This window comes from Octopus sinensis, linkage group LG14, assembly GCF_006345805.1.
Source record: "Octopus sinensis linkage group LG14, ASM634580v1, whole genome shotgun sequence".
NCBI lineage: Eukaryota > Metazoa > Mollusca > Cephalopoda > Octopoda > Octopodidae > Octopus > Octopus sinensis.
In genome coordinates, this window is record NC_043010.1 from 30,862,214 (window position 1) to 30,875,004 (window position 12,791).

Here is a 12,791-nt window from a genome sequence, read left to right on the forward strand (position 1 = left end):
GCCCTGCGCTACCAGCATCCAAAACTGAATATGAAACTTACTGGGTACACTGATCCACAGGGAATTTCAATCCCAGAGCCTAAATCAGTGAGGGGAGTGATGATACCTCTTTCCAAATGCACATTACCAGGATGGCGACAAAGTGCAGACGACTAGCTGTGTGGGTCCTGAGAACATTCAGAACCAGAGATAAGGAAACCATGATGGTCCTCTGGCGGACATTCGTCCTCAGCCGCCTGGTTTACTGCTCACGGCTATGGTCACCCACCAGTGTGAAATTAACAGCGGACCTTGAAGCAATCCAGAGAAGATTGCAACTGCTCAACTACTGAGAAAGGCTGAAACAGCTAAGACTCTACTCCCTGGAGAGAAGGCGGGAGAAGTATGCAGTAATATATATCTGGAAGATCCTGGAAGGAATTGTGCCAAATTTTGGCATTGAAATCTACACCAACGCCAGAACGGGACGACACTGCATAGTGCCAAAGATCCCAGCAACACCATCGCGCTTCAGGACCAGTTACTGCAACAGCCTGGGTTTCAGGGACCCATAGCTGTTTAATATTCTCCCAAAGAGCCTGGGGAACCTGTACAAAGTAGATGTAGGTGTTTTTTAATCAAAGTTGTACGTCTTCCTGTCGAGAGTCCCAGATGAACCTATCTCACGGCAAGAAGTGCAAATGAGAGTAGCTACATCAAACTCCATTCTTTATCAAGTGCGACATATTGGATGAGGCTCTCAGTAATAACAGTGTAGCAAAACGGCGGTGCATCAGCATGGCCGCAGCTCTGAGCTGAACAAGAGGAAAAAATATATTATATTATATATATATATATATATATATATATATATAATATATATATATATATATATATATATAATATATATACAATTCATTTACTGTATTATATGGGCAATGATTAAATGATTTACCACAAATTACTAATACAAGATAAGAAAATGGAGAAATACATCTAAATCAAATATCAATTACCAGATAATACTCAATCACATACATTATTAAACTACCACATAAGAGACTGTGGTAGTTTAAAAAGTGTACATAAAAGAGTAATGTTGTATAATAAGTAGAATATATATAAAAGAGAATATAAATATAAGTAAATATAAATATAAGTATAGATTACATCTTACAGCTGTTTCGGCCATGTAGATAAGTATGTCTCATTTTACCAATATTAGCCCTTTATGGTAGGTCAATATATAGATATAAATGAGACATTTACAAAAATATCATAAGGCCTCTTCGGAGATTATGTAATATAAATCGGTCTACATATATACCCACATGAGTGTGGGTGCATACCCATAATACAACACATACATATACGTATGAGTGCATATACTCACACTCTTATACATATAAAAATATACATATACATAATGATATAAATAAATAATATAAATTAGTAAAATATATATGTGTTCCACATTCAATGTCTCAGTTTTTCGACTTAATATTGTGATAAAACATACACAAATTAGTACCTAGATGCAAATATACATAGTCAATAGTACATTATTACTTCATACTAATTTCTAAAGTGTCATTAAAGTTAGCATCATTATCGTTGTCAATATCATTAATGTTACCATTATTATCATTCATAATATTATTAATAACGCTTACATTAGGATCTAGAGCAGTATATATGTATGTCCGGGTTCCAGTTAGTAATTTTCCTTATGACATAAATACACTATTGGATTTGAATTTAAAATTATCATTATTTTCCTCACGGTTGGTCAATTGAGAGCCGCCCGACCTCCACCACACCGCACAAGCAAAACATACACATCCACATCTAACCCTAAACCCACACATCCACACAGAAACTCACACACACATGCACGCACACATGAATACACCCCGACACATCTCTACACATTCACTAAATTTCAGAGTGCATGTCTGTCATCGCATGGCTTATAGACAAATCAGTACAGGCAGCAGTGTCTAACACTAACACACACACTCACACGCACATCCGCATATACGCATAAATATTAATACACTTTCCTATACTGTGTCAGGGAACTTTCGCACACACATATATATATATATATTTAAATATATATCTGCGCACTCATACGTACAAATAAAACCTATATTTATATCCACCCATGAATAAGTATTCGCATATACATATATACATATCCAAGTACGCACCTGCGTGCTCATATGTGTAATAAAAACATACATCCGTACATCCACCCACGATCATACCTATATGTACAAAAACATACATACGTACACATACACATTTTCACACACCTACAGAAGTTACTATTAATTTAGAATAAGTTTATTAATTATAAATTAAATTAAATTAATTATAGATTAGTAAGTGCCAAATAAACAAAAAATAAATAATTAAATAAATAAATATGTATATATTATATATATATATATATTATATATATATATATATATATATATATATATATATATATATCCATGTATAGATAAATAGATAAATAAAATGGAATACAAATTAAGGAGGGCATAAGATAAACCTAATATAGTAAGTATAAGTGGATACGCCGGAATGCACCCACATGCACATACATGTGCATGCACGCCCCCGCACGGACACGCGAGTTCATGGCTGGGCACACCCGCACACGTCCCTCTCGCACACACGATCACCAAGATACACACAAGAACACGCGTACAAGTACACGCGAATGTCCGCAAGCACAGCGCGCGAGAGTGCACACGTTAATGCACATGCACGGACGCGCACGCGTACGCTGGCGCACAAACTCCGGTGCAGCGCTACCCGAGCCCACGCCTGTGCCGCAGAAATCGCACAACCCCCAACAAACCAACCGTAAAAAAAAAGAGCCCACCTTATATGCTCATCGAGATAAACAACTTATAGTAATTATAGACTCTCACATATTACATATTGGTATAGCAAAAACTCAAACTAGTGCCCTAAGATATGATGCGCATATACATCTTACACCTATAAAAGATTCTGTGGCGTTTCGAATATCATGCATATATCAGAATAACTATATATTTTTGTATATTTTTCCAGTCGGAACAGAAACAATCAATGTAGAACACATACATGGAGACACAAAAGTTATAAATCATAAATTGTAAGGACCAATAGTACAGTCCTAATAGATGAATGCTAAAAGATTACTGGTAGAAGAATTAGATGTATTTAAATCTAGAGAAAGTGTACGCCAATTGTGTGAAGGCAAAAAAAATTTCGCTCATTAATGCTGTTAATAATGGGTTGGCCGGCTTTGATGATGAAGAAAATTCATTGATAATAAAGAGCATTTTTTATTTCTACTATTGTATACAGGTGCAGATGTTAGTATTTCCCAATCTAATTTAAAATCTATGTTCTTACTCTTGAATTCCCAGATATACGTACTTAACCCCGTAGAGTTCATCCTATTTTTGTTTTTAAAAGTATATCTATGATAGTTTAGCCGTTGTTTTATACTATTTTTAGTCGCACCAAAGTACACCCTGCTATTATATTGTGTATTTACAGTGCATTGGTAAATCACCTCTCTCCTCAGGCATTTATTACCAAACACACATTGATTCTTGCTTCTGAAATTGCAGCCATTAACAGATTGAGGAGATTTAACCCTAGCAGAAATCCCCGTAGCCCTATTTCTGTTGATATTATTGCACTTATTTTCACTACTACCCATGTTTATCTTTCTATCATTATAGAAGCAATCCAATTTCTTGTTGTTGAAGGAGGAGATGATGGTGGCTAGATTATTCGTGATACTATATCCTATTCTAATAGTTCTATTGTTAATTATTTGGCTAAATTTATTCTTACCCTTAGTAAATAGTCTATATATTACTTTATCTATAGTTCTGACTATATCCGTTTTAATCTGCATTGCATATGGTATTATTAGCCATAGTGTATCGTCATCACTATGTGGATTACTCCTCAAGTTGTTATTCTTGGGAAAAACTCTATTATTCTTCCAACCCATATGCTTTCTACCCTTAGTATTGTCAATATAATGCCTAGAATTCCCCTTTAGATTGGTTTTATTAGTGACTTTATTGTTATTCTTATTCTTCTTATATATTGTTTAGATGAACTCCACTATTACCATAAATATTATCAATGTTACTATGCCTATTGTTAATATCCCTACTCCTAATAGTTCACCTGTGTTCGAAGGATTATTATTGGGTATATACCAAATTTTATTTTGTAGCCTGCCTTCAGCAATGCGCCGTGTGTATTTTTCACAATGCTTATTGAATATGTCCTCGTTTGAGGATAGATAAGAGATTCTCTGACTAATACTTCGTACCAGTGACTTTTTAATTGCTAGAGTAGTTTATATATACTAAGTTAGAATTAGGTTTAATATACGGTTCATGCATTCCATTAGTAAGGTTGCAATTGACATCTAAATAATTGGCAGAGTAGTTTTCATTTTCAATAACTATGGATAAGCCAAAACTTTAAAAAGAATTTATGTAGTCATTTTTTCAGTAATTCTAGCCTCCTATTAGATGTGTTTCTGACTAGAAATAAAGCATCGTCCCTATATAGTCCGCCCTTTAATTCAGGGAATTCCCTATTAAGGTTATCGAGTAGATGCATCCCCACTAGATCCGTCACTTCCGCTGAATCTTGCGAGCCCATGGTGATGTCAAATAAATTGGGTGTGTCTTTTCTAGCCCATAGTTTGTTATCAAACTCTATTAATGTTTTTCTAGCTGTTAAGATAACCTTTATCTCCCCCATACTTAAGTTGGTATGTTTCCTAGCAAAAATTAAAGCCTTATTTAGTATAATAGGGTTAATGGAGGAGTAGTAATTTTGTATATCAAATTGGATAAATTTATTGCTACTACTATCACTAACCTGAATTGCAGAGAACCAATCTAATGCACCCTGGGTGTTTTCCCATAGGCTGAGTTTAATCTTGTTACGTATAGTTGGGAAGTATTTGTCTAGAATAAGTTTACTCAAGTCTGACTTGGTAGGGCAAATCAGTCTGACCTGAGTGTTACCAAGGAAGTTTTCCTTATGGTCTTTAAGTGTAATTCTCGGTCTCATGGGGGTATAAGGTTCGGTTTTATCTTCCAGATAATAATCAAACATTATATCTCTTATCTCTAAGTTTAGTTCCCTAAGTGTATTGAAAGGTACAGTTTTATACTTCTTTGTAATTTCTTTATGCAATAGTTCATGGTATGTGAGAATGTCAATATTATAAATGTTACTAGTTTTATCAGAATGGGTTAAAATACCATCCTTACCCTTAAGAGTTCTTATTAGTTCCTTTAACCTCCTCTGGTGTGGGTTATTCCTCAATGGGTGGTTTTTAAATTTTATATTCTTGATGGTGTCCCATAATTCCTGTTCAAAGTTATCCAGGTGTTTATTTGGTGGTGGAGATTTCCTAGATTTAAATGTGTTGCCAGTTAGTTTGATTATTTCCTCATGGGTATTTCCTGTACCATTGCGGGTGGCCTCGTTCCTACATTCTTGGTTTATTTTGCTATCACTGTTTTCTTGGTGGAAAATCTTCCATCTTATCATGTGAATGAAGTCATTAATTCTATAAATTAGCTCTTGGTGTAGTGGTCCTTAGTAGGGATAGGTACATCCTTCATTGATGAATTGATTAGTATTTTCTCCATTTTACCAGCAGTAATGATCTTTCAGAAATAAAGTACTATACTTGGGTGTAAACATACACTGTGTCAGTACTTAGAGTAATGAGTGGATGCTTCAAGTATACAAGCATTAGCAATTCATATTCCTCAGAAAGTTAACTATAGTTACAAATTGAGATAGGGGTTGTAAATGCAACCCTCCATGGGATAACATATATCCAATATACTGCTAGTGAAGTACCCAACAAAGTTAATACATAAATGTTAATGATTGCGATGCAATCAATTCATTTACTGTATTATATGGGCAAAGGTAAAATGATTTACCACAAATTACTAATACAAGATAAGAAAATGGAGAAATACATCTAAATCAAATATCAATTACCAGATAATACTCAATCACATACTTTATTAAACCACCACATAAGAGACTGTAGGGTTAAATATAAAAATCAGTGTACATAAAGGAATGTACATAAAAAAGTGTACATAAAAGAGTAATGTTGTATAATAAGTAGAATATATATAAAAGAGAATATAAATATAAGTAAATATAAATATAAGTATAGATTACATCTTACAGCTGTTTACTTATATTTATATTCTCTTTTATATATATTCTACTTATTATACAACATTACTCTTTTATGTACACTTTTTTATGTACATTCCTTTATGTACACTGATTTGTTCTGCTTTTTATATTTAACCCTACAGTCTCTTATGTGGTGGTTTAATAAAGTATGTGATTGAGTATTATCTGATAATTGATATTTGATTTAGATGTATTTCTCCATTTTCTTATCTTGTATATATATATATATATACATATATTGTATTAGATATATTATATGCATATTATATGTTCTATATATTTATATATATATTATATACTCTTTACTCTTTACTCTTTTACTTGTTTCAGTCATTTGACTGCGGCCATGCTGGAGCACCGCCTTTAGTCGAGCAAATCGACCCCGGGACTTATTCTTTGTAAGCCCAGTACTTATTCTATCGGTCTCTTTTGCCGAACCGCTAAGTGACGGGGACGTAAACACACCAGCATCGGTTGTCAAGCAATGCTAGGAGGACAAACACAGACACACAAACACATACACACATACATATATATATATACATATATACGACAGGCTTCTTTCAGTTTCCGTCTACCAAATCCACTCACAAGGCATTGGTCGGCCCGAGGCTATAGCAGAAGACACTTGCCCAAGATTCCACGCAGTGGGACTGAACCCGGAACCATGTGGTTGGTTAGCAAGCTACTTACCACACAGCCACTCCTGCGCCTATATTGTATTAGATATATATTATATACATATATATATTATATATATTATCTAGTATATAAAATCCGTTCTGTGTGTGTGTCTTCTAGGTTCTCGGGCATCCTCCATCCGATTGCGCTCAAATTTGATATGTAGATACCGACGGTATCAGGGCGTGTATAAGTCTTGAAAAAATTACAAAAATCGATTCCAGGTGAGAATTCGATAGATAAAGCCGTGGGAACGTGCATTTGTACGCGCAAGTACATCAGCTGTTTCGATTGATACTACGCGTACACGAGAAAAATGCACGTGCAGTTTGCGCAAAAAGAGCCGGCTGTCTTCAAATAATGCCACAAATGTAGTATATTTAAGAGACCAAAAAAGTAAGATGCTAAAGAGATATTTTCTTCAAACTTGGCATGAAGGAAGGAAAGATAGTTGGTTTCTCAAGAAGTTTTTTTTTGTTTTTGCCTTAACTTCGTTTAACAAAACCAAAAACCCTACGATTGATTTGCAAAATTCAGAAGTGGAGATTTCAGCCTTGAAGATGAAGATCGAACAAGACGTCCAGTAGAGTTTGATGATAAGCTCCCTGAGGCATTATTTGATGAAAATCCTGCATTATCAGTTGAAGAATTCATACAACTCTTCATCGTCATCTTCAACTACTTGGAAACCAAAAGAGTTTTATTGGATTGTTCGGAAAGTTCGTGCCGATTTTTAAAAGATAGAAAAAGATCAATAAATACTTGCCATTACATTTTTAATTAACTAAATATGAACCATTTTGTTGCACAATGCCTCTCCATCTTTCCTTTAACTTGAAAATACCCTCTTCCCAGAATTGAGGTGGTTTCATGGCAAAGAATTCATCAAGGTATCTTTTTACGTCATCCAAGGAATTGAAATTTTTACCATTAAGACTATTCTGCAGAGACCTGAATAAGTGGAAATCCAAAGGAGCAATATCTGGTGAATATGGAGGGTGGGGTAACATATCCGAGCCGAGCTGCAACAATTTTTGTCTGGTTCCCAAAGAAACGTGCGGTCTTGCATTATCATGTTGGAAAACAACACCATTCCTGTTGGCCAATTCTGGACGTTTCTCTTGAATTGCTGCTTTTAACTTGCTCAGTTGTGTGCAGTATTTCTCAGAATTAATTGTCTGGTTACTTGGGAGAAGCTCATAGTACAGAATTCCTTTCCAATCCCACAAGACAGAAAGCAAGACATTTTTAGGATGAAGACCCGCTTTTGGGGTGGCTAAGGGTGGCTCATGTCGCTTACTCCAGGATCGCTTTCTCTGAACATTTCGGTAGATAATCCATTTCTCATCACCTGTCACAATTTTCTTTAAAAAAGCACGTTTTCATTCCATTTATAAAGTGAATCACAGATGGAAATGCGATCCAAAAGGTTCTTCTCACACAACTTATGTAGTACCCAAATATTGTAGCGATTTGTGTATCCAAGCTTTACCAGGTGCTCATGAACGACAGATTTTGATAGGTTGAAGCTTTCTGCCAATTCTCGGGTTGTGCAATGTGAGTTATTCTCAATGAATGACATGATTTGGTCATCATCTGTAGTGGATGGTCTGCCTGATCACTCTTTATCAATAAGGCTACAATCTCCAGCTCGGAACCTTGCGAACCACTTCCGTACAATTCTTTCGGATAAAGAAACATCACCGTAAACTGCGCATATTTCTTTGGTTGCTTGTGAGGCATTTTTCCCTTTACGGAAAAAGAAAAGCATCAAGTGCCGAAAATGAACTTTCGTTCCTCCATTTTAACGGGTTACAGAATTAACACAGGTTATAGGAATATAAACCTTCTTCCACGAAAAGATAGCTTAAACTGTGCTCTAAATGGAGGTGTAGTGAAATCCTATTTTAAGGATTCAACCATATTCTAAAATAAGTGGAAAGGTAAGCTACTATAAATCGGCACGAACTTTCCGGACAACCCAATACATTGATGGGATTAAAAAGCTTGTAAATAGATAGAAGGAAGTCATAGATAATCAGGGAAAGTACATTGATGATTAAATTTCAATTAAATACATTTGATCACTTGTTTTCTTTATTCAAAATTCGGACAGAACTTATGGGATGACCTGATTTATATATATATATATATGTATGTATGTATGTATGTATGTATGTATGTATGTATGTTCTTTCCTGAGCGTCCAATAATAGTTTATTTGTTCCACATCCTTGCGTTGTTGTCTTTTTGTTTTCTTGTTTGGATTAACTTTATATATATATATATATCGCATTGTGTGTATCCCCCTTTTCTTGCTCATTTACTCATCTGTTTCATCCACCACCTGACTCATCAACTTTTCCATTTAATTACCACAATTTAAGTACGCAAACTGCTCTCACTGCCCCACATCTCCCTTAACTCCCAGTCCCCATTATAATCTACTCCACTTCCCTTCTCTAATGCTCCTTCTCCTCTTCTCTCATTCCTGCTCCACGTCTCTCTCTGTTGTCACCCTCCCCCTGACTTACCTCTTTCCGAAGCTGAGTATTCCATTTTTAGTAGGGGGCCTATGTTTTTTTAACGTCCACCAGTAAAGGATTCTGAATCCGTGCTGTGGTCGACAGTCTCCGTGCCGAGGTCGACAGTCTCCGTGACGAGGTCGACAGTCTCCGTGACGAGGTCGACAGTCTCCGTGACGAGGTCGACAGTCTCCGTGACGAGGTCGACAGTCTCCGTGACGAGGTCGACAGTCTCCGTGCCGCATCAAACTATGCACTTCTTATGATTTCCCACCTCCTGCACCGAATGCCTCCGATTGCTTCACCAGCTTGGCCCACCGACTACCAAGCCTGTTCAGTACCCTGGATCTATTTACAGAAGCCTGTCACTGTGCAGTTGACTGCTTCGACTTCGGATAGCGTTCCCGACGCACCAGCATTTCCCGGGCTGAACTCATCGCTGTGACTATGTCGCCATCAAACCGTCTGACAAGGGTGACACAGTGGTGGTGTCGAAGGTGAGCGACATCTCCGGAACATAGGCTACAAGTGGTTGCATAACCAATGTGCATAATTGTGCAAGCGTAAATTTACCTTATCAAAATTCAGGTGGGTTAAAGCGGCGAGCTGGCAGAAACGCTAGCACACCGGGCGAAATGTTTAGCGACGTTTCGTCTGTCTTTAAATTCCACTGAGGTCGAATATGCTTTTCATCCTTTCGGGGTCGATAAATTAAGTACCAGTTGCGTGCTGGGGTCGATGTAATCGACTGTCCCCCTCCCTCTCCAAAAATTTCGGGGTTTGTGCCTAGAGTAGAAAAGAATTGTTAGCACGCCAGGCAAAATGCTTAGCGGCACTTCGTCCGCTTTTACATTCTGAGTTAAAATTCCGCCGAGAACGACTTTGCATTCATCCTTTAAGGGTCGATAAAATAAGTATCATTTGAGTACTGCAGTCCATGTAATCGACTTTCCACATTCCCTAGAACTTGCTGGCCTGATGTCAAAATTTGAAACCAATATTCAGACGCGTTCCTTTACACTCAGAAATCAAATCGTGAGAGATACGACTTGTTAAATGTTGATAATGTACCAGTCAAGAAATTAGGTTGACATAAAAATCCACTCTGTCCATCCCCTGTAATTTCAGGTATTTTGTACAGTGAGAAATGAATCAGTTCATTATTGTTAATGCTACTGTTGCTACTGCTTGTGGGTGTAGTAGTAGTAGTAGTAGTAGTAGTAGTAGTAGTAGTAGTTGTTGTTGTTGTTGTTGTTGTTGTTGAACTTCTCTTCATCCTCTTCTCCTTCTTCTTCACCCCTCCTCCTTTTCCACTTTCTTTGCCTTCTTTTCTCCCCCTCTTCATCCTCCTTTCTTTTTTACTTTGTTTGTTTTCCTCTATTCTTTTTTTTTTTTTTTTGCAGAGTGGGATTTACCTCCCCAAAAGATAATGGAAGTGAAAGTTGATCGGAGCTGGGCGTGGATGGTTTTGGTTGCTGTGTTTGGTATTCACTTCATTAGTGGCAGCCTTCAATATTCGTCAGGAATAATCCGAATAGCTTTGTTACAAAATACTTTTTCTGAAGACAAAGAACTCATAACCTGGATAACTTCGTTATATGCCAGTTTATTTTCTATAACAGGTGCGTACGTATTTGCAATACCTCCCCTCACCCCTTTCTCTCTCCTCTTATCTGTTGTCTGGGTGGTAAATAAAGAGATCATTATTATTTCATCACCATCATCATCATTTTTATCATCGTCATCATTATTATTATATGAGAGAGCAACACATGTCATCAAAAGGACACTGGAGTACATATATACGAATATACGAAATAATACCCGTCATAACTACTCGTCTAATAAGGGTACATCAGACACATGCCTCACAGCCGTGTGTATATCAAGATAAGAGTGCATGATTTGTTGTTATCATTATCCAGTAGTCCTATTTTTATCACCTGCTTTCACTGCACTACCGAGCGCAGCTCTGTGTGCCTTGCGTATGTGCTGTGGTTTGTTGTGGCGCTCTTATCTTCACTGTATTCTTTTCTACTCTAGGTACAAGGTCTAAAATTTTGGAGGAAGAGGGGCCAGTCGATTAGATCGATCCCAGTAAGCAACTGGTACGTAATTTATCGACCCCGAAAGGATGAAAGGCAAAGTCGACCTCGGCGGAATTTGAACTCACAACGTAAAGACAGACGAAATACCACTAAGCAGTTCGCCCGGCGTACTAACGTTTCTTACTTATTTATTGCTCACAAGGGGCTAAACATAGAGGGGATAAACAAGGACAGGCAAAGAGATTAAGTCGATTACATCGACCCCAGCGCGGAACTGGTACTTATTTTATCGACCCCGAAAGGATAAAAGGCAAAGTCGACCTCGGCGTAGTTTGAGTTCAGAACGTAACGGCAGACGAAATACCTAATTCTTTACTACCCACAAGGGGCTAAACACAGAGGGGACAAACAAGGACAGACGAACGGATTAAGTCGATTACATCGACCCCAGTGCGTAACTGGTACTTATTTAATTGACCTCGAAAAAAAAACATCCAGACAAATACTTAACAAAAACACCAGGACTTACAAGTATATATAAAAATACAGAAAATTATACTACTTGGCACTGCACACATCCTACGTAAAACAGTTGGTTTACAGCTTTTGTTGTTTCTTTTCTTTTTTCTTCATAGTTGTTAAGCCCGGCAGAATCGTTAGCACGCTCGATGAACTGCTTGGCGGCATTTCGCCCATCGCTACGTTCCGAGTTCAAATTCCTCCGCGGTTACTTAGCTTTTCATCTTTTGGGAGTCAATGAATTAAGTACCAGTGAAACACTAGGGTCGATGAAATCAACTTATCTCCTCCCGCAAAATTGTTGCCCTAGCCCTCTTCATGTATAGACGACCAGTGTCCGCACGTGGATGATGGGCCCCATGCATCGTTAGAAGCCTTCTTGACTTCCTGTACATTTCCTTTAGTTCCTCCTCGGTCCACATCAGGAATCCAGCGCCATACCGAAATGCTGGATTCAGCTTTGAAACCAATATCTTTCTCACTCGCCACAGGTACTCTCTTTTTATCTTTTCCTTCGTGTCATTGTGCTTGATTCTATCTGCCTCAAGTATTCCCAGGTATTTATAGCTGGATTGAGGTTAAATTGCCTTCATCATTTCACCACTTGGCAATCTTGTTAGTTTCAGTTATATTTCTCGTCTGGAATAACCCAAGAACCGAACTATCTTTTCGGTTTCAGCCTTAAACCTTAAACAGTTTTCGGGGCTGCTTGATCCTGGTCTTCTCTAATATATTGGCACAGCGTCCTCATTATGTTTTGTCG

The 12,791-nt window shown here is 37.3% G+C and overlaps 1 protein-coding gene across 5 annotated transcripts in view; it reads left to right on the forward strand.

The window, feature by feature from the left end:
- The window catches only part of LOC115219065, a 115,702-nt gene that overhangs the window by 62,720 nt on the left and 40,191 nt on the right, over positions 1 to 12,791 (forward strand). For 4 of the 5 annotated variants that reach the window (XM_036508814.1, XM_036508812.1, XM_029789126.2 and 1 more), the window contains exon 2: positions 10,865 to 11,083. In XM_036508814.1, coding sequence (XP_036364707.1) covers positions 10,891 to 11,083 — 193 coding nt within the window. In that variant the 5' untranslated portion in view covers positions 10,865 to 10,890. Of the gene's footprint in view, positions 1 to 10,864; positions 11,084 to 12,266; positions 12,520 to 12,791 lie in introns of those variants that run through there. The other variant, XM_036508816.1, reaches the window with a different exon arrangement.